Below are 23,960 nucleotides of genomic sequence, written 5' to 3' on the forward strand. Positions count from 1 at the left end.
GTCACGTCCTGACCAGTAAGGGGTCTATTTGTTATTGTAGTTTGGTCAGGACGGGGCAGAGGGTATTTGTTTTCATGGTTTTGTGTATGTGTTTAGATAGAGGGATATTTTGTGTAGAGTGTTTCTGGGGTTTATTGGTGTAAGTGTCGATGTAGAGGGGGTAGTTGATTTAGGTGGTTCGGGGTGTGTGTGTATTGTAGAGGGGTATTTGATTTATGTGTTCCGGGGTGTTGGGTATGTTCTTGTGTTTGTATTTCTAAGGGGCTGTTCTAGTTTTGTATTTCTGTGTTGGCCTGGTATGATTCTCAATCAGGAACAGCTGTACATCGTTGTTGCTGATTGAGAGTCATACTTAGGTCGCCTGTTTTCACCTGTTAGTTTGTGGGAGATTGTGCTGTGTATAGCTTTGTGCCTTACCGGCCTGTTATTCGTCGTTGTGTATACGTGTTTGTTTTGGGTTTTTCCTTCTTTGTCCCAATAAAAGAAGATGAGTGTACATATTCCCGCTGCGTTTTGGTCCTCTCCTTACGACTGCCGTGACAACGCCTAGACAGAACATAGAAATAAACTAACATAGAACAATAACCAAAACCCTGGATTAATAAATCAAATACCCCTCTACATACATAACCACCCCGAACCATATAAACCAAATACCCCCTCTACATGAACACATACACAAACACACCCTGAACCACATAAAACAAATACCCCCTGCCACGTCCTGACCAAACTACAAGAACAAATAACCCCTTTACTGGTCAGGACGTGACAGACGGTCCAAACTGTTACATATACCCTGACACTGCGTGCAATGAACGCAAGAGAAGTGACACAATTTTCCAAGTTTAATATTGCCTGCTAACATGAATTTATTTTAACTAAATATGCAGGTTTAAAAATATATACTTCTGTGTATTGATTTTAAGAAAGGCATTGATGTTTATGGTTAGGCATAAACATGGTTTGGCATAAACATCGTTACACTGCGTGCAACGATTGTGCTTTTTTCGCAAATGCACTTTTGTTAAATCATCCCCCGTTTGGCGAAGTTGGCTGTCTTTGTTAGGAAGAAATAGTCTTCACACAGTTCGCAACGAGTCAGGTCGGCCCAAACTGTTGCATATACCCTGACTCTGTTGCACAGAACGTAAGATAAGTGACACAATTTCCCTAGTTAAAAGAAATTCATGTTAGCAGACAATATTAACTAAACATGCAGGTTTAAAAATATATACTTGTGTATTGATTTTAAGAAAGACGTTGATGTTTATGGTTAGGTACACATTGGTGCAACGACAGTGCTTTTTTCGCGAATGCGCTTGTTAAATCACCCATTTGGCGAAGTAGCCTGTGATTCAATGATAAATTAACAGGCACCGCATCGATTATATGCAATGCAGGACAAGCAAGATAAACTAGTAATATCATCGACCATGTGTAGTTAAGATTTATTGTTTTTTATAAGATACGTTTAATGCTAGTTAGCACCTTACCTTGGCTCCTTGCTGCACTCGCATAACAGGTAGTCAGCCTGCCACGCAGTCTCCTCGTGGAGTGCAATGTAATCGGCCATGATCGGTGTCCAAAAATGCCGATTACCGATTGTTATGAAAACTTGAAATCGGCCCTAATTAATCGCCCATTCCGATTAATTGGTCAACCTTTAGTTGTAACTTTAATGGGTTACAGAGTTAATGTTTCCAGTTAATTTATTGAGCTGTATCTAAAGATATTTTCTTTACAATCATTTACATATGTAATTGTATTATAATTTGTGTGTTGGAGATTGAGAGAACTACATACATATTTTTGTTGTATTGGTCAGTATTGGATTACGCTTTTGACTGCAAGTTCTAGAATGCCTTGCGACAGGAAGTAGAGAGATAACTTGCCAGTTATGTATAAGTGACAAGTGATTATCCTGACTTTCGCTAGCAACTTTCTTTTATTGTTTTGTAGAATCTAAAGTTGTTAAATGTACTAAAAGTGTACTAAATGTACTAAAAGAAGCTTTCATTTCAAACCCGATGTCCCGAGTCATTACTTTGAAGATAGTTATTCTATATTTTGGTGCCGAAACCCGGGAAAAGTATGAGCTGCGACAAAGATCGAAGGGATGAAGTGGCTGAAATGGCTGAGGAGGAATGTCGGCATGAAACAGAAAGAATGAGAAGAAAGCGGGGTGCCATTTGAAGTGCCACAACACGGATTTTGAATCAGATTGACGTGGAAATAACCCAGTCAAATTCGGATACCGATCACTTGAGTACATTGTTGGAATTGCTATCGGCTAAGGAGGACAGCTTGTTTGAACTTGATCGTGGAATTGAACAGTTAACGCCATTGGACGGATTGGAGGCGGAGATTGCCTGTACGGAGGATTACAAAGAGTGCGTTATCATGCTGAAGAGCCGTGCACAACGAGTGATAAAGAAAAAACACGGCCTCAATCCACTACCAGCATGGGTGAGTGACACGAACTCAAACAGATCACAGAGACAATCAGTAAGGCTACCAACGTTGGTTATTGAGAAATTCTATGGAGATGTCAGTATGTGGTAGGAGTTTGAGCCAGTATGAGACCACTATTCACAACAATGGTTCACTGTGTAATAAAGAGAAGTTTACCTATCTGAAAACATATCTCACTGGACCAGCTGCAAAGGCAGTAGCAGGACTGATGTTAACAGACAGCAACTATGATGATGCAATCGCTCTGCTCAAGAGCAGATTTGGAAGGAAAGATCTTGTGATTAGTGCTCACATGTCAAAGCTGCTGAATCTCACTCCTGTGAAGAAATCCTCTGACCTAAATGTATCGAGGCAGCTATATGATGAATGTGAAATTCAGATTAGGAGCTTGGAATCACTGGGTGTAGTGTCAGAAACCTATGGAAGCCTACTATGCCCAATCTTACTGCAGATGATTCCAGAGGACATAGCTCTTGACTATAGTCGTCAGTCAGAGGGGAGTAGATGATGAATGGAAATTGTCTGAGATAGTCAGTTTCCACCAGGAGGTTCAGAGCAGGGAAAGAGCACTACAAATGACACGATCATGCAACCAACAGAAAGAGAGCAAACCATGGAACAAGTCATGCTCCTCCAATTAAATGAAAACAAAAAGACCCAACATGCCATCTGCTGCGGCACTGCACACAGCCAGCCAGAAGGAACGAAACTGTCTATTCTGTGACAGTGCAGACCACAAATCAGAAAACTGCCCTGACCACAATATTGCTACACGCAAAGAGAAACTAAAGAAAATGGGAAGATGTTTTGTATGTTTAGGACAGAAACATAGCAAAATTCTGTAAAGTCAAAGATGTGTCATGTGCAACATGTGGAAGCAGACATCACATTGCTGTGTGTACCGGTAAGAGGAGTGAGGTGCAACCCCCTACTGTTCCTGCAGATGCTGTTGTTTCCTCAGTTATTCCCCATTCAGTGAAGATGAAACCAGATGGACAGAACACTGTGTTGCTACCAAACGGCAAAGGCATGGGTAGAAGGCCCATCGGGCAGGAAGATAGCTCGTTGCTTACTAGATGGAGGCAGTCAGAGAAACTTCATACATGAAAACCATGTGAAGGGCTTGAAGCTACCAGTAATCAGACAAGAGGCACTCACTCTTCACACGTTTGGCTCCACTGCTCCAGCAACGTCCCAACGTAACACAGTGAAAGTCATCTTGGAGAATGTCTGGGCCAAACAGCAGAGAATAGAGATAGAGGAAATTGAAACCCCACAAGTGTACACAGCTGTGATGAAGGTTCCTGGTGAACAGATTCAACATGAGCTCAATAGAAAGGGACTGCAGCTCGCAGACTTTCCAGGAGATGGCAATTATCCTGAACTCTCTGTCCTGATAGGAGCAGACTACTACTAGCAGATAGTATCAGGCAGAGTGGAGCGACTGACGGAGACACTGGTTGCTTTAGAGAGCACCTTTGGATGGTCGGCGCAGGGACCAGTGTCCATGTCAAGTGTCGCCGAGGCAACATGCATGTTCATCCCACTTGATGAAGACACACTAGTCTCCAAACAACTGCATGCATTCTGGGAGCTTGAGTCTCTGGGTATTATAAGTGAGAAAACACAGAACCCAGAGGAAAACGAGGCTCTACAGAGGTTCGAGAAAACAACCACCTTCAAAGATGGACGATATCACGTGGAGAAATGCCAGAACTCAAAGACAACTATAGAATCGCCAAGAAACGGTTTGAAGGTCTGAAGAAAAGACTGAAGAAGGATGTGACATTCACATGCAACGCCATGGGCCAGAAGTTATAATCTTGTCTCATCGCTAAAACTCCCCTGCGGACTCGGCGAAGGTCGAGAGCCAAGACACACTGCATCTTGACATACTGCTTGTGTAACCCGGAAGCCAGCCGCACCAATGTGTTGGAGAAAACACAAGAACATGATGAGACAAGGAAATCCCGGCCGGCCAAACCCTCCCCTAACCCGGACGACACTGGGCCAATTTTGCGCCGTCCCATGTGTCTCCCAGGCACGGCCGGCTGTGACACAGCCTGGGATTGAACCCAAGGCTGCAGTGGCACCTCAGCACTCATTGTTAAATTTCCGATTTCCAACTCTTTGTGTAATGTTTATGTCCAATGGCCAATGAGCACGGATGTTTTATCTATAATTTATCTTCATATGACAAGAATTGAAAAGGATTTCCCAGTAGATTGTCGACTTGATTCATGAGGATGACCGCTTGTCTAGTTTGCTAGCTAAGATTGTGAAAGTATCACGTTGACAAAATCAGTCCAATCAAAGCTACGGTAGATATAATGTGATTTGGCCAATGACCTTGAGCCTTCTTGGATGGGCACTTCTAATGTAAGTCTATGGCAGCACCCAAGGGGCTTGAATTTTCGATTTCTCCCTGTAGATTCTGCGGTGACGTAGCGTCCCGATGAGTGACAGAACACTGAGCCAATCACGGCACAACTAGAGAACATTACCAACCCTTACGCTTCGTATTGCCCGGTTGTTGCCCCACCACCACAGAAAGCACTGAGCTAGGCAGAAACAACTGCATTTTGGAGTTGCCTTACTCAAGAAAGGAATAAAGAGATCATGTTTGTATGCAGCTTTATTAACTCAATGATACATTTTTTGTTACCTTGTTTGCAAACTGCTCCACCTGCACTGAATGACGTGTCGCCATTGTGATCAACAAATAATAGTATATACAAAAAGAACAGAAATGTCATCCCAAAAACTGAAGATTTAAAACCAAACCGAAAGCCCACATGGCCACCAAACTACAACAGCCTCACGGTGCTACAAGCTGCCACACCCCGATTGCCCACACCTGTTCAAGACTTCCTGGCAGAGGACAGCACCTGCCTCTGTTGCTACTACCTGGGGATGAAGGGTATAATTGTGTTCCTAAGAACTAAACTACCTGACCTATTTCATAACACTTTGTCATGCAGAGTCATTTTACTGTTAAGGGACAGGTGTCACGTAACCCAGGGCTGAATACAGCGAAGAATGTGTTAGATGACACAACGTTAAACAAACTGTGAAGATGTAGCTTTGAATCAGCATCATAAAAGGAAAGCATCTGTCTGTCACAGTCTAAGAACACTCCCAGTGTTGTAAGAATGTCTGCTGATATGTCTCTCAACATTGAAGGGCTTTCATTTCCAGATACTGGCATTTGAGGGTCATCAGAGACACAATACCCTTTTTCTTTTTCATATGTAAAAACCCAGAAACCATTCTGAGGGGTTAAAGGTACAACACCAGTTGTCAGAGTGGCTGTGTCTGTGGCTACACCAACGTACCATGACTGTTTATCTCCAAGTAATGAATCAAAAATTCCACCATTCCTCACCACCACTTCCCAGTATATCTGTCCGAAGCTGAATTTGTCCTCACTAAGGACATGAGGGGCTGTGGAAACATTAGGTTCTTTTGATGTCTTAGAGTAGACCTTCTTTCGATTTGGAGACACCTGTAGATACGGATGACCAGGCTTTGGGTCCAGAGTGATGTCCACTAAGAAAAGGAAAAAATAATTGGTGAATTTATTCAGGCACGTGGTCGCTGAGATGGATGTAGTAGGTACAGCCATGTAATAATATTATGTTTGATGTTTTTTTTGTCCTACCTTTGAATCTTTTTACTTCACCCCATTCTGCAAGTGATTAACAAATTAAAATAAGAGACATTTTCTAACCATGAAGCTTATCAACAGAAAATAAATATTGGGTTGCATCTCTTTTTTTATGGGTGTTCAATGAATGTCAATAAACATGGGAATGACTGTGTTTGTGGGGGAATAAGTTCTAAAAGATGAGGAGAAAAAGTTCAATAATAAAAATGTATGTACCTTTCGGGACACATTCCTTCTGCGTAGTTGTTTCCTTGGCAGTTTGCGTACCACATTCTGCACGAGTGAACATATTAGTATTGACATATAAGTTGATTGTTGATGCATCAAATAATCAACCATATTTATCTGTTCAATGGATGATAAATTACTAATTGGACTCTTGACTTTGATTTCCTTTACCCGGAAATTGACGCTTGTCAATTTCTAATTAAATGAGACACATATTTCATAGCAAATGTAGATATATACATGAAATAATCAACAACACACATAAATACATAATATTCAATACAAAACACAAAATGCTCAGTAAAGTTGCTTTTGCAATGCTAAATGAAATGTTCAAATTTACCTCCGGCAAGAGCTGTTTCTTCTATTAAATGAAAACAGTTAAAAGTAAGATACCAAATATGTTGAATCATATAATGTGTAGAAATACACAAAGTAGTCTTGAAAAAAGATAGATGTAATACCTTCAGGACTCTCAGTAGACTCTGTTTTATCTGAAATAGATTGACACTAATATCACTACAGGTCATACAATATTGTTGACATATAGATTATTGACACAATATAATTAACCATATTAATCTATCTAGCTATACAGTATGTTCAACGCTTGATAAATTACTCAGTTGACACTTGAATTTGATCTCCTTCACCTGGAGATGTGTTAGAAATTGAGTGCCATACTAAAGAAACAACGTTTTGAAAATAGAAAATCAATCTTTCATTTGAACACCACCTTACTGAGATTTATTGAAAAAAATATATTTTTAAAATTTCTAATCAAATAAGACATGTTTCTTAGATAATAAAGATACACTCTCCTCTATTTATTTGGACAGTGAAACTACAATGTTTAAAGTTGTCTCTATATGCCAGCATTTTGGATTTGAGATCAAATGTTTCATGTATTTTCATACGTATCTGTTTTACTGTTTAGAAATTAAAGAACTTTGTGTATCTAGTCCCTCCATTTGAAGAATAATCTACTGTGTCATTTTGGAGTCACTTTTATTGTAAATAAAAATAGACGTTACTTTTAATAATATTTTTTACACTCTTTTTCTCCCCAATTTCGTGATTGCGATCTTGTCTCAACGCTGCAACTCCCCAACGAGCTCGGGAGAGGCGAAAGTCGAGTCCTCCGAAACATGACCTGCCAAACCGTGCTTCCTAACACCCGCCCCTTAACCCGGAAGCCAGCTGCACCAATGTGTTGGAGGAAACACCGTTCAACACTTTAATAAACTATAATTTAATTTGTCCAAATATTTATGACTTCTTCAAATGGGTGGACTAGATACATAAAGTACTTTCATTTCTAAACAGTACAACAGATATTCATGAAAATACCCTTAAATAAAAGGTGTCACTCGATACTGTCACCTCATATGATATATTTGATCTCAATCCAAAATCCTGTAGCATAGAGCCAAATTTAAACATATTAGCGTCACTGTCCAAATAAATACAGAGGGAGTGTATATACAAAATAAATATTCAATATAATGTTCACTTAAAATAATCAACAAACACCTAATCTTCAGTACAAAGCATGTAAAATGCTCATTCAACCTTTGAAATGTTAAATAAAATATGAGTAAATAATAAACAAAATGTACATCCGACAAAAGTGGCTTTCTCGATTTAAATTAAAACGTAAAAGTTAATCAAATATGTTTAAAAAAATACATGTTATAATATAATGTAGAAATACACAAAATAGTATGGAAAAAATATAGAAGTCATACCTGGCCTCTCTGTAGACTGTTTTATCCGAAATGCAATGACAGTAATATTAATATAGGTAGCTAGGTCATACAATATTACTTTTTTTTATGTATTGTATCAGTGATGTTTTTCAATGTCATCATCAAACCTAATATTATGTTAAGGTGCAATTCCTAACTCCTACTTAATTTCGAATTGACATCTATGCATGACCGTCCCCGCAGGAGGCCTTTTGGTAGATCGTCATCGTAAATAACAATTCTTTCTTAACTGACTTTCTTAGTTAAACAAAGGTCCCGACGCTCTTGTTTATTCCCAACACTCTGTCTAAACGCAAATGCACCTCACTTGCGATAGGGTTTTGGAAATTTTTGGAACTTAACTTGTATATAAAACTAAGCGATTAGACAATGCTTAATACCGTTTCCATTTGCCATTTTCTTCAACGTTGAGACTCTGATAAACCCTGCAGGAGGAAGAAAAGTAGATATTGTAAATGTACAACCACATAACCCATTGTAAATGATAGGGATGGGTGTAAGTGACCAATCAATGCAGTAGTACTTGAAAAAAATGTATGCAACAATTTGTTGAATGAAAGGCATACACTTTAAGCATTGACAACATTACATATAAACACAATGTAAATATGTACAGTATATATGTTTGTGGAGTAGAATAGTCTAGCCACCCTATGAATATCAGTTCTACTAATAATAGGTCACAGGCTGTTCACATTTAAATTAATTTGCGTTAGCTTGTTGACATACCAGTTTTTTTGTTCCAGATGAAGAACCCAATGACAGTAAAGATGAATAGCAGTAAAATAACCAGAGTCGTGATGAAGGCTCCAAGACTCCAATGTCCTGTACAAAGAATTTATCAAACCACTTAAAATATTACTTTAAAAAAATGAGTCTTATTTCCCAGGTTTATGATGTTGTCTTTTGGTAGATACAGTAACTCAAGACAACATATTAGAGGACTTCACCGGTCCACCTGTACCCGAAAAGCCAGGTTGGACCTAATTGTCATGGGTCTTGGGTATTTGTAATTATAACCAATTTGCCCGTAAGGACCCGTACAGACCCGAATGCGACTGGTGCTGTGGAGAGAGAGTGAAAATTGTAGAATTTATGCTGCTGCTCTTGCTTTCACAAAAGTGGTGCTTGAAGCTTGCTGTTGTTGTCGGCCAATCACAAGTCATCAAAGCAGCACTATAGTAAAAGTAGTCTCCCTGTGTGGCAAGCAAGTTAGGAGATACAGGTAGCTGCCAAAATAAAGAAAACACTGAAATAAAGTGTCTTAAACGGGAATAACGGCAAATTTCAGAAATGTGTCTAAGTTCCTAAACCCCTCGAACTTGTTGGACTGTCTGTCAAAGTGCGGACCTCTCTCACTCAGCAAGGTAGAGCTAGAGCGAACGCTATGTCACAGGGTTATGCAACACCCCCACTCAGTGCACCACTTTCAAAGAACTTTGTGGAATGACACAAATCTACGAAAAAAATACTAAATTCGGGAAGTCCAATCAAATGTGAGATATGGCGTATACATTTTATGTGATACATGTTGGTCGCAGGTTCACAATTTTATATTTTCTGAGATCTAACATGGTCATACCATAGAGATGGCCATACCATGGATCATTTAGCTTTTTATTTTTTTTATTTTAAGACCCTTTAGGCATAAAAAAAAAAAAAGATTTGATAAAATATTGAACATGCCATTTACTACTATAGACATGTACTATATCTAGGAGATATATGAAACAGCATTGTTGAATATTTTTTCCTGATTGGCTTGAAGAGCATTCTAGAATGTACATTTATACCAGATAGCGGGACAGTTGGGAAAGATATAGGGACACCTTGCAATCATGACGCAATAGGCGCCTACACATGCATACCCTACTTGCTACAAAGTTACCGAAGCTAAACCAACAACCACACAAACCAAAATTGTATACGTTGTAAATGCAGGTCCAACGAGGAAAAAACGTAGCTAGCTAGCACTGATTTGTTTTTGCAGAGATATTTTGTTGGAGCATCTGATGACCTAACATGGTGAGTGATGACCATGAATTTCTCTGGTACTGGCTAATGTTGCAGTCATGACGCAAGTGGTGCTATGATGTCAAATCCTCCGTCGTTTCTAGTTTGACCAGGTGTTTTCAGCAACTGATATTTTTTAATTTGGTTGTCATATTGGCAGGCTTGCTAGCAACAACCTATTTAGCTAGCTTCTAAACTAGTGTTTGATGTGCAATGTGATCTTGTAATGAACAGTGTTGAGTGTCCTGACGAGAAGGCAAACCTTTCTAGATATGCCAGGCAAAATAGGGCATTATCAGCTCATTATTACGGATGTATCCAAATTAATGTTAATAGAAAACTGCTACTTTGCTTTTATTCTGTCTGCAGAGGTTGTCACTGTGTTAGCCGTAGCTAGCTAGCAAGCAAGTGACTGGGTCGCGTCCATAAATATCGAACTAATCGAACGAACGGCTGGGTTGCGTCTTTAGCAACCAAAAGATCAGAAAGTATGAATGTTCTTATATAAATTAAAATATCAATGAGAAAACTGTATTTCTACCTGTAAATGTGTGCTTATAATATTGTTTTATTTGGCAACTGTGAACAGTTTGGCCGGGATAAACAGCTTAAACAAAAGAGACGGAATACATTTTGCTGTTATTCTGGCTGCAGAGGTAGTTACTGAGTAGCCGTAGCTAGTGCGCTAGCTAGCAGTTGTCACTGAGTAGCCGTAGCTAGTGGGCTGGCTAGCTAGACGTTGTCACTGAGGATTTAAAAAATATATATATATTTCACCTTTATTTAACCAGGTATACCAGTTGAGAACAAGTTCTCATTTACAACTGCGAACTGGCCATGATAAAGCAAAGCAGTGCGACAAAAACAACAACACAGAGATACACATGGGATAAACAAACGTACAGTCAATAACACAATAGAAAATCTGTATACAGTGAGCGCAAATTAAGTAAGGAGGTAAGGCAATAAATAGGCCATAGTGGCGAAGTAATTACAATTTAGCAATTAACACTGGAGTGATAGATGTGCAGATGAGGATGAGCAAGTAGAAATACTGGTGTGCAAAAGAGCAGAAAAAAACATGAGGTAGGTAGTTGGTTTGGATTGGCTATTTACAGATGGGCTGTGTACAGCTGCAGCGATTGGTAAGCTGCTCTGACAGCTGATGCTTGAAGTTAGTGAGGGAGATATGTCTCCAACTTCAGTGATTTTTTTCTGCAGTCATTGGCAGCAGAGAACTGGAAGGAGAGGTGGCCAAAGGAGGTGTTGGCTTTGGGGATGACCAGTGAAATATACCTGCTGGAGCGCGTGCTACGGGTGGGTGTTGCTATGGTGACCGGTGAGCTGAGATAAGGCAGAGCTTTACCTAGCAAAGACTTATAGATGACCTGGAGCCAGTGGGTTTGGCGGCAAAAACCAGCCAACGAGAGCATACAGGTCGCAATGGTGGGTAGTATATGGGGCTTTGGTTACAAAACGGATGGCACTGTGATATACTGCATCCAATTTGCTGAGTAGAGTGTTGGAGGCTATTTTGTAAATGACATCGGCGAAGTCAAGGATCGGCAGGATAGTCAGTTTTACGAGGGTATGTTTGGCAGCATGAGTGAAGGAGGCTTTGTTGCGAAATAGGAAGCCGATTCTAGATTTAATTTTGGATTGGAGATGCTTAATATGAGTCTGGAAGGAGAGTTTACAGTCTAGCCAGACACCTAGGTATTTATAGTTCTCCACATATTTTAAGTCAGAACCGTCCAGAGTAGTGATGCTAGACGGGCGGGCGGGTGCGGGCAGCGATCGGTTGAAGAGCACGCATTTAGTTTTACTAGTGTTTTACTAGCATGGCAATGGAACATAAAGAACAAACTGGGTTGCGTCCCTAAACATCAAACGAATCGAACGAACGACTGGGTCGCGTCTCTACCAACCAAAAGATTAGAAAGTATGAATTTTCTTATAAACAAATCAACAACAAAAATGTATTTTTACTGCTAACTGTGTTCCTTCATATGGTTTCCTCTGGCAACTGTGGTATAAGCGGGATAAACGCCTCCGTCCATTATTTCCAAAGTAATGTACACAACAAGGCATTTATCCCTTACTTAACCACTTTTTTTTGTCACAAAACTATTTACCTTCAGATGAGTCCCGTGACACTTGTGGGTGTCGTACAAACTGAGAACACCATTGTGTTTGTGAGTGCCTCATCTTTCCATAGAGTGGTCATATTAGTTTGGAGCCCAAACGGTTAGAACGCTATATACAGAAGTCGGCACATTGATGGTACGGACTTCAGACAAGTCCCGTGGGGCTTGTGGGAGTCGTAGAGCAAGACGGAGGACAACGTCCTGATCGTGAGAGTCTCATCTTTCCATAGAGTATTAGTTTGTAGGCCAAACCATTCAAACACTACAGACGTTTTCATGAGAAGCCGGATTTTCAGGATGTCTCCTGGTCTGACAAACAATGCACTAGATCTGCCACTTTCCACCATATATGTGGATGTGGGGGATTCAGACGCAGCCCATACAAAAAAAAATCGGATCTCTCTAGCTTAAACAGTCAGATTTTGATGGGGATTTTTTTATTATGTTTCGTCAATCAACTCTAATTACCTCAGGAACCACACATGTGGAAGCACCTGCTTTCAATATACTTTGTATCCCTTATTTACTGAAGTGTTTTCTTTATTTTGTCAGTTACCTGTATCTAGTCAATGGAAGATGGAATTAAAATGAAGGAATTAAAAGGTAAATGAGAAGGAAAGGTTACAATTACCAAGATCTATGGCAGCTAGAAGTTACTGTATTCTATCTTGTGCGAGTCGGCTTTGTAGCTGCTTCTTTCTCTCTCCCTGCCTACACCCCGCATCACTCACTCACTCACTCACTCACTCACTCACTCACTCACTCACACTGCACACTCACTGCACACACACTCACTCACACTGCACACTCACTGCACACACACACACTGCACAGTACCTCCACCTGCTAGAGTGGCTCTGTTTCTCTCTCCATTGCGCTTTAACATCTCCAGTTAATAACAGTGCTTTTTTTTTGGTGCTTCCCTCGGATTGAATCGGACCGGGTCTGGTTGTCCTTGGGTCTGTTCAGACCGGGACTTTATCTTTTAAGAACTAATTTATTCAGATAGGGGCCCGTTTAGGAAAGCCCAAGGTCCATTTCACAACAGGTCCAAGTTGTGTTGACTGGTTTGTGGGTATAATGAACTTATTGTTACGTTGACTCAAATATTAAATGATAAGATACTGATTAAGATTTCTGAGATTCTCACCCTCCGTTGGAGCTTTGGGCAGGATTCTACTCTCCTTCTTCTCCTCTTCAGACAGAGAGACTGTACAGGAGAGCCAATCGGTGTCTGAGGGAGAACACAGCAGCCAACTACTGATTCTCACCAAGCCCTGAGGATCTGTTACAGAGTGGAAAAGGGGATATACACACTTATTGACAGACCGACAGACACACACAGCCGTAAATAGTTGCAGTAATGTTCCAAAAAAGTGTCTGCAATAACCTGGAGTGTTGAGTACTTCTCGTCCATTTCTGATCTCTCTCCCCTCTTTGTTTCTCCAGGTGAGTGTAGGATATGGTGACCAACCCTCTGATGAACAGGTAACGTTCACCTGACCTCCTCCTCCTCTTGCTTCAGCAACAGAGACCACCGGGGTACCACCTTGTACTAATAGACAGAGGTGGTGCAAAGTACAACCAAGAAGACAATGATTGTGAGAATGTAGTTAATTGTGTGCAGTACATTTTCCCCTGGATAACTGTAAACCTGCATAAAGAATTGCCACTTTCTCTCTACACTTCAAAGGGAGAGTTCACCCAAATTACAAAATAGCATATTGGTTTCCTTACCCTGTAAGCAATGTTAGACCGCTACGTGTCCATATACTGCATACAGAGTAAGGAAACCAATGTCATTTTTTAAACTATTCCTTTAAAATAAAGTTACAATATCATGAATATTTATTTAACCAGGCAAGTCATTTAAGAACAAATTCTTATTTACAATGACAGCCTAGGAACAGTGGGCTAACGACCTTGTCAGCTCAGGGATTCAATTTAGCAACCATTTGGTTACTGGCCCAACGCTTTAACCACTAGGCTACCAGTATTACAGTATAAATAATTGCAGTGCAACTGTTCTGTCTGTCCCTCACATACAGCTAAATACAGTGCCTTCAGAAAGCATTAACGCCCCTTGACTTTTTACACATTTTGTTGTTACAAAGTGCGATTTAAAATGTATTTAATTGTCATTTTCTGTCAGCGATCTGCACAAAATACTCAAATGTTAGTGGAAGAAAGATTCTTATATATTTTTCTTATGGAAAATAAAACACCAATATCTTGATTAGATAAGTATTCAACCCCCTGAGTCAATACATGCTAGAATCACCTTTGGCAGCAATTACAGCTGTGGGACTTTCTGGGTAAGCCTCCAAGAGCTTTGCACACCTGGATTGTACAATATTTGACAATTATTCTATACAAAAATTCTTCAAGCTCTGTCAAGTTGGTTGTTGATCATTGCTAGAGAGCCATTTTGAAGTCTTGCAATAGATTTCCAAGCCGATTTAAGTCGAAACTCTTAACTAGACCACTCAAGAACATTCAAGTTTATATTTGGCCTTGCGTTCTAGGTAATTGTCCTGCTGTAAGGTGGATTTGTCTCCCAGTCTGTTAGAAAGCAGACTGAACCAAGTATTGCTTTAGGGACTTTGCCTGTGCTTAGATCTATTCTGTTTCTTTTTATCCCAAAAAATGACAAGCATAAACATAACATGACACAGCCACCACCATGCTTGAAAATATGAAGAGTGGTACTCAGTGTTGTGTTGGATTTGCCCCAAATATAACGCTTTATATTCAGGACAAAAAGTTAATTTCTTTACCACAGTGTTTGCAGTATTACTTTAGTGCCTTATTGCAAACAGGATGCATGTTTTGGAATATCTGTATTATGTACAGGCTTCCTTCTTTTCACTCTGTCATATTGTGGATCATCTACAATGTTGTTGATCCATCCTCAGTCATCTCCTATCACAGCCATTAAACCCTGTAACTGTTTTAAAGTCACCTAACTCAGTTTCCTCTCAGGAAACTGCGTGAGGAGGTGTGCCTGTATCTTAGTCACTACAAAGTGTATTGATACACCATCCAAAGTGTAATTAATAACTTCACCATTCTCAAAGGGATATTCAATGTCTGCTTTTCTTTTTTTTTATCCATCTACCAATAGGTACCCTTCTTTGCGAGGCACTGGAAAACCTCCCTGGTCTTTGTGGTTGAATCTGAGCTTGAAATTCACTGCTCGACTGAGGGACCTTACAGATAAGTGTAGGTGCGGGTTACAGAGATGGGGTGGTGGTTCAAAAATCATGTTACATTTACATTTTAGTCATTTAGCAGACGCTCTTATCCAGAGCGACTTACAGTAGTGAATGCATACATTTCATTTCATACATTTTTTTTATGTGCTGGCCCCCCGTGGGAATCAAACCCACAACCCTGGCGTTGCAAACACCATGCTCTACCAACTGAGCTACAGGGACGGCTATGTTAAACACTATTATTGCACACAGAGTGAGTCCATGCAACTTATTATGTGACTTATTAAGCAAATGTTGTACTCCTGAACTTATTTAGGCTTGCCATGACAAAAAGGTTGAATACTTATTGACTCAAGACATTTTAGCTTTTCATTTTTAATTAATTTGTAAACATTTCTAAAAACATAATTCCACTGACATTATGGGTTATTGTGTGTAGATCAGTGACACAAAATCTACATTTAAACCATTTAAAATTCAGGCTATAATTCAACAAAAGGTGCAAAAAGTCAACGGGTGTGAATACTTTCTGAAGGCACTGTATCTACCCATTCCACATTGTCTACACAAGTGCAGTGCAGTCTTCAGTCCCTTACCCTTTACTGTGAGGAAGACACTGGCTTTTTCATACCACTGTGCGTTGCTGACATGGCAGACATACTCCCCCATGTCTTCCAGTGTGACTCTCTCCAGTGTCACGGACACGTTCCCTCGCTCCAGACCCCCAGTTAGAGACACCCTGCCCCTGTACCGGGGGTCCACAGGGGCCTCCTGGATCTTGTGGTCCTCATACAACAAGGCAGGTTTGTCGAAGTCACCGGACCGATACCAGCGCACCTCCAATGGCTCCGCATTGAAGAGAGGTGAGAGTTCACAAGCCAGAGAGACTGAGGAGTTCAACGCGGTCAAGATCTGACCATGAGGAACCATCAAAGTGAAAACCGCTGGGATAAGAGTGAGATGTAGAATTTTTGTAAGAGGGTGTGCAAAATTAGCCACTTATATAGGGCATTACAACACTTTGCTTCGTAAGGAACTATACAGCCTGATCTTAATCCTCTATGAATGTTGTTATAGATTTAGATGAGCAGTTGTAATGCATTAAGTATAGCTCATAAGGCATACATGTGTTTATAATGTATTATGAAGAGGGCATTCACAAGTGTTAATTAAAAAAAGCTAAGACAGTTATATGGAAGAAATCAATGTTTTTGCAACTAGCAAACAGTTGATATGCTCACCAGGACTTTGAGCTGCCATGAGAACTGTCAGAGCTGTCAGTGTCATCAACCTCAGCCACACACCTGTGTTAAAGATAGAGGACATCCTATTGATGACAATATCATCATAACTGCAGTTACTATAAATAGTTGAATCTATTGCATCAATGAACACGTACAGTAGTAGGGTACAACACTGCTATGTTCAGATAAAAATATATTGAGTAAAACAGACATGCCTCTTGGTAGAGTATAGTGGAATTTCTTTCTGCAATGTTCAGTATGTTGCACCCTCCTGAATATGACCCTGGTCATTTGATCAAATTCCACGTTCTGTCTCGAAGCTAAAACCATTAGGTCATACAGTCAATGTGCAGGAACCATTGAACAAATAGGCTGTGTTTGTAACGGCCGTCGTCAGAATTAGACCAAGGTGCAGCAGAGGATGTGTTCATCATTAGAATTTTAATTCAAAAAACCAAAGAACACTACAAAAATGAACAAAAACGACAGCAAACAGTCCTGTTAGGAAAATACTCAAAACAGAAACAATTACCCACAAAACCCAAAGGAAAAACATGCTCCTTATGTGTGACTCCCAATCAGCAACAACGAGCTTCAGCTGTGCCTGATTGGGAGCCACACACGGCCCAAAACAAAGAAATACAAAAACATAGAGAAAGGAACATAGAACGCCCACCCAATGTAACACCTTGGCCTAACCAAAATAAAGAACAGAAAACCCCTCTATATGGCCAGGGCGTTACAGTGTTATACTGAACTTTGGACCATAAGACTGTTAGGATCTAAATATCAGATTAAGAAATTGACAGACACTATAAAAGCTCCAACCAAGTTTATTCACCCAAAGGATTGAACAACTGAACAGACAAAAACATATTTCCAACAGTGGTAGTATATATAGCTCAATTTTGGTGGAGTCTCCTCTCTAAACATTACATCTTTATTGATAGGCAGGACCTTAAGTGAAACTGTTCCTTCTCCCTTAATGTGACCTGACCTGACCTCGACCCCCTTCCTCACTAATCCACAGCTCTCCACCCTTATCAGTGCCTGCCAACGTGATCGTTTTCCCTGCACTCATCACATTCCAAGCTTAATTGCATCCACCATATACGTACATTCCTCCTACAGATAATCATTAACTTCTGGTGTAGACTCTAGACTATGGCAACCCTCATGTCTCTAGTATAACTGACGATTAACAATATTTAAAGTTTAGAAATCCGAACGCATCAAGACGTACGACAAGTTAAATTACAGTGCGTTCGGAAAGCATTCAGACCCCTTGACCTTTTCCACATTTTGTTATGTTACAGCCTTATTAGAAAATGTATTAGATAGTTTTCCCCCCCTCATCAATCTACACACAATACCACATAATAACAAATCAAAAACAGGTTGTTTTTGCTAAAGTGGCTAGGCCACTCAAGGACATTCAAATACTTGTCCATAAGCCATCCCGGCGTTGTCTTGGCTGTGTGGTTAGGGTCGTTGTCCTGTTGGAAGGTGTACCTTTGCCCCCAGTCTGAGGTCCCGAGCACGCTGGAGAAGGTTTTCATCAATGATCTCTATGTACTTTGCTCAATTCATCTTTCCCTCGATCCTGACTAGCCTCCCAGTCCCTGCGGCTGAAAACATCCCCACAGCATGATGCTGCCACCACCATGCTTCACCGTAGAGATGGTGCCTGGTTTCTTCCAGACGTGACGCTTGGCATTCAGGCCAAAGAGTTCCATCTTGGTTTCGTCAAACCAGAGAATCTTGTTTCTCATGGTCTGAGAGTCCTTAAGGTGCCTTTTGGCAAACTTTTGCCTTTTGGCAAGCGGGCTGTCATTTGCCTTTTACTGAGGAGTGGCTTCCGTCTGGCCATTCTACCATAAAGGCCTGATTGTTGGAGTGCTGCAGAGACTGTTGTCGTTCTGGAAGGTTTTCCCATCTCCACAGAGGAATTCTCGAGCTCTGTCAAAATGACCATCTCCCTGATCTCCCTGACCAAGGGAGCGACCAGCTCTAGGAAGAATCTTGGTAGGTCCAAACTTCTTCCATTTAAGAATGATGGAGGCCACTGTGTTCTTGGGGACCTTTTAATGTTGTTTTGGTACAAATCCCCAGATCTGTGCCTCGACACAACCCTGTCTCTGAGCTCTACGGACAATTCCTTCGACCTCATGGCTTGGTTTTTGCTCTGACATGCATTGTCATCTGTGGGACCTTCTATAGGCATGTGTGTGCCTTTCCAAATCATGTCCAATCAATTGAATTTACCAATCCAATCAAGTTGTAAAAACATCAAGGATGATCAATGGAAACAGGATTCACCTGAGCTCAATTTCGATTATCATAGCAAATGGTCTGAATACTTATGTAAATACGGTATTTCTGTTTTTTATTTTTAATACATTTGCAAAAATGTCTAAATACATGTTTTTGTTTTGCATTATGGGGTATTGTGTGTCGATTTATGTGAAAAAAAAATATTAATCCATTTTAGAATAAGACTAACATAACAAAATGTGGAAAAAGAGAAGGGGTCTGAATACTTTCCAAATGCACTGTACTTAATGACTGCTGTCATAACTGCTATAAAAACATACACAATGGCAGCCATTGTTGAAATATATGTTTCCTCCATAGAAATTATTTTAATCATACAGTCGGAAGTACATTTTTTTGTATTAGTATTATTTTTTGGTAGATAATAATGTCCAAAAAATGTATTTGAACTAAGTCCTTTGGTAAAACTTAATTAAGGAGACAAGCAATAAAATGTCAAATAATAATACATTTACATTTTAGTAATTTAGGAGACACTCTTAGCCAGAGCGACTTACAGTTAGTGCAATCATCTTAAGATAGCTAGGTAAAACAACCACATAGCTGCTTTATTGATGAAAGGTTGTACTATGTCTTATAAAGCATAATGCTATAATGATCCAATATGTAACCTGTTGGGCTCCCCGACCAAATTCACATAGAAATGTGTTTTTGGTCTGTCATTCTCATTGAAAGCAAGTCTAGGTTCTTTTTAGACTTACATGCGAATTCTGCTATCAGAATATGAAGATTGTATTGAAAAAAGATGGGTGTAGATGCACGAAAGTCCCATTGTGGTATGATTATGTTCAGATCTGGCTGACCACTTCAGAAGGTGTTCAGGGGATGCATTGTGTGCGGATTTCTCCACAATCAGGATACCGAAAGCGCATACAGTAGGCGATGTCATCAGCACTCCTCCCACAAGTCTACAGAAAACGTGTGTTGTGTTTTGGGACTGAGGCCCCTTTTCATTATAAAGTACATTCCTAGCGTGTGAGGAACGTGTTTGCTGGCCACATAAATGCTAGCCTGCTAGCTAATATTTAGAAAACCAGCTAGAGTTATGCTAACCCGTTTGCAATCCTTTTAGCGTTGCCTGCTAGCTACAGAGGTTAGCTAGATAGTTAGCGACAGTAGTTAGCTTCTCCCATCAGTTGTTGTTGTGCTATTATCATATTTAGCCTATTCCACCATTTGTCGAATGCATACTGGCATTGGAATATAGTGCGGGAATAGGGAATCCGGACACATTTAAATGTGGATGCATAACATGTTGGTAATTTTATGAACACATCATATTTGTGAATGAATGAGATCATATTCTCTTCCTTTAGAGAACATCACTATTGATGTCCAGACTGACCATCCTGCGATTAAAGTAACTGTGAAAGGAAGGATGGCTCAGTACAGCAAAGCAAAATATACTGGGAAGTCTAACATGCATCTCTATGTATTAGGTAATAAGGGTTTTGTCAAAGGACAACACTACTGTCAAGTGGAGGTAAAGGATAAATGGTTGTCTCTGAAAAAGTGTCATGGTATGTTGGTGTGACCAAATCAAATGCTGAGAGAAGGCCTACATTTCCTTTAACACCCAGGTATGATTTCTGGATTCTCTCTTAAGATCAAAGACAAGGTTTCCATGTCCTAACTGACCCTTCAACACCACTAACTTTTATAGAAGAGCTATTTACAATGGGAGTGTTTCTAGACTGTGCCAGACACACTCTATTTATAATTTTGAGTCACAGCTCTACACTTTTACTGATGTGAAATCATCAAACTTTCTTCCTATGTTTGGTGCTGGACACCGTGACTCATGGCAAATAAGAATATGTTGAATGAGTACTAGGAGATGAAGGTGAAAACCCGTCAAATGAGACATACTGTAATTATACACTTGTATTTTAAATTAGGCCAATGCTACAGCTATGACTCAACGTATTTTTTTATTTTTTTTTAGGAGGTTCCGACCCCCTTTCATATTTCTGTATGGCTTTAGTCAGTACAGCGGGAAGGTAGAGATGGAATACGGATAGTAGGGGCATTAGCCTTTGCAGAGTTACCAACAACTGGAAATTCCGGTTTTCAGGGGAGAAGAGAGAGCCTGTGACAGAACTTCTGCATTCTTTTGGATGTTAAAGGGGAATTTCACTTAAAAAATATATATTTTTCCTTAGTCCACTGTTGATACAGCCCCAACGTATGTTTCATGTCAGCAGTCAAGTTGTCAAGATATTGGACTTTTAAGAAGAAGAGTGTCTCCAGCCACTTGAACATGATGATACAACATTTTGTATCAACAGTGGACCAAAGGAAAAAAATACCAAAAGATCGTTTTTGAGTGATATTTCCCTTTAACAAGGAGACACTCCATCTTATCTCCTCCATCACGTTTACTGAAGAGAACCTCCCACAACAGTTTTTTTTTATTCTCAAGACCAGAATGTGGAAGATCTAGTTTCAGGCATTTATTTTACGCCTGGCTACCTTAGGTTTGTCGGGGCACAGAGAAGTGGCTGAGACTGGTTTACAAAACCAAAAGTAAAAGATGTAAAAACTCATCTTAAGAATGAGACGCATAGAAATAGCGCACATAGAACAGATCTAGGGTTTCTAGGTCATGTCTAGACTTGACAGATCATGCAGATTTAGTATTCTGATCATAGAGTTCTGTTCATGGAACTCCGAACGCGTCATGCATCTATTGTGTAGTAAATATTTCAATTTTTATTCTGATTGACTTTAATTTTATTTTTTCCAGTGAAGCACATTGCATCGCATTCCATGTCTGAAATGTGCTGTTTAAATAAAGCTTGATCTTATTTTATTTGGACCTTGCAAAATGTGGAAGCCATAACATCCACTCACTAGGTGCAATGTGAGCGCCTATTACCTTCTAGCAGCTGGCGGCTCGATGGGGATGGTGGATGGGTATTTCAACTGCAGTCGAGCTTCGAGGCTTATGTGTTCAATCCCAGTGCTAGGCACTTGTTTTTGTGTGTGTGTGTGTGTATGTTTTTTTAAAAGCCTTTCCCAAACCTAAATTGAACCATTTGGAATGAATGCCTAAACTTAAACTTTTGTTTAACTTTTGCGGCGTTTGACTGACAGCCAAGATACGGCACCACATGGCATAATTACGTTACTGCAGTTAAGCCAGGGTTGGCGTTTTATTTGGAAATTGGGCTGTGCAGTTTTCAAAAACATAGCCCTGTCACATGACTATACAGAAATAGGGACATATAATGAAATAAGGAGAGGGAGTGGACATACACGGCCTAGAAACAGTAGATATCTTCTATGTGCGCTGTTTCTATGCAGCTATTTCAAACAGCTGAAAATAAAAATTGTGGGTTATGGAAAAGATTATTCACAGCTTTTTAGATGGTACAATGATTATCTACACTATAATTGCTTGTGTGTCACATACATTGAAATTGGGCAAACTGTTAGAATTTTAGCAACCAGGAAATGGCAGGGTGATTTCTTCATAGTGCATCTTTAAACCAATAAAGCAGCATCTCTTTCTAAATACAACTAAACAAGGGGAGGAGATGAGAGAAAGTGAAGGGAGATACAACATTCTTCAAACAATGGCAGTAGTTGATCTAGTGAAATTCATTTCTACCTGAATGCATGATCCCTCCTTCAATTTCCAGCTGTTGTAACATCAAAGTTATCTTCGGCTATGGAATCCTCAGATGACCATGTGGATTCATGACCAGTTGACATATCCACAGTATATTTTCATTCTACTTTGTAATCAAAAATGAAGATAGAACAGCTTCTCCTCTGTCCTGTATGTCCACTCCCTCTCCTTATCTCATAAAAAAAAAAAAACTGTCGTGGGAGGTTCTTTTCAGTAAACGCAATGAAGGAGATAAGATGGAGTGTCTCCTTGTTAAAGGGAAATATCACTCAAAAACTCTTGGTATTTTTTTTCTTTAGTCCACTGATGATACAAAATGTTGCATCATCATGTTCATGTGGCTGGAGACACTCTTCTTCTTAAAAGTCCAATATCTTGACAACTTGACTGCTGACATGCAAAATATGTTGGGGCTGTAACAGTGGACTATGGGAAAAATATATGTTTTTTGAGTGAAATTCCTCTTTGAAGTCCAAAAGCAGAAGTCCTATCACAGGCGCTCTCTTCTCCCCTGAAAACCAGAATTTCCGGTTTTTGGCAACTCTGCAAAAGCCCCTGCTATCTGTAATCCATCTCTACCTTCCCGCTGTACAGACTAAAGCCATACAGAAATATGAAAGTGGGTCAGAACCTCCTTTAAAAACATTTAAATATACATAGAGTCATAGCTGTAGTATTGGCCTAATTTAAAATACATGTGTAATTACAGTATGTCTCATTTGACAGGTTCTCACCGTCATCTCCTAGTACTCAATCAAAATATTCCTATTTTCCATGAGTCACGTTGTCCAGAACTGAACACAGGAAGAAAGAGGGATGCTTTCACATCAGTAAAAGTCTAGAGCTGTGACTCAAAATTATAAATAGACAGAGTGTGTCACGGTTGTCGAAAGGAGGAGCGGACCAAAGTGCAGCGTTCCACATTTTAACACTGTGAAACTATACTATGCAATCCATAAACAAAACTAACAAAAACAACAAACCGTGACGCAGCAGTGAAACACACTGACTCAAAGATAAGCTCCCACAAACCCAGGTGAGACAAACACCAACTTAAATATGATCTCCAATTAGAGACAACGATGACCAGCTGTCTCTAATTGGAGATCATCCCAAACACAGCCCAACATAGAAATACAAAACAAGAACATAACACCATAGAAAAACTAAACTAGAAAACCCCCCCTGTTACACCCTGACCTACTCTACCATAGAAAATAACAATTTACTATCA

General features: G+C 39.9%; 1 protein-coding gene across 2 annotated transcripts; it reads right to left on the bottom strand.

Moving 5' to 3' along the window:
* Positions 1–5,092: 5,092 nt before the first annotated feature.
* LOC115191948 (butyrophilin subfamily 3 member A1) lies at positions 5,093–22,915 on the bottom strand. Of its 2 annotated transcripts, XM_029750007.1 has the most exons (12): positions 22,706–22,915; positions 16,756–16,818; positions 16,111–16,458; positions 13,690–13,854; positions 13,450–13,584; positions 8,869–8,964; positions 8,520–8,564; positions 6,835–6,864; positions 6,714–6,734; positions 6,359–6,415; positions 6,137–6,163; positions 5,093–6,024 (listed from the first exon to the last, which is right to left on the bottom strand). In XM_029750007.1, exons 1-12 carry the CDS (start codon positions 22,746–22,748, stop codon positions 5,459–5,461), a joined length of 1,596 nt encoding a protein of 531 aa, XP_029605867.1. In that variant the 5' UTR covers positions 22,749–22,915; the 3' UTR covers positions 5,093–5,458. The 2 variants fall into 2 exon arrangements, with proteins under 2 accessions (XP_029605867.1, XP_029605868.1); XM_029750008.1 differs by lacking the exon at positions 16,756–16,818.
* Between the last annotated feature and the right edge of the window lie 1,045 nt (positions 22,916–23,960).

The sequence above is a fragment of the Salmo trutta genome, chromosome 4 (genome assembly GCF_901001165.1).
Source record: "Salmo trutta chromosome 4, fSalTru1.1, whole genome shotgun sequence".
Taxonomy (NCBI): domain Eukaryota; kingdom Metazoa; phylum Chordata; class Actinopteri; order Salmoniformes; family Salmonidae; genus Salmo; species Salmo trutta.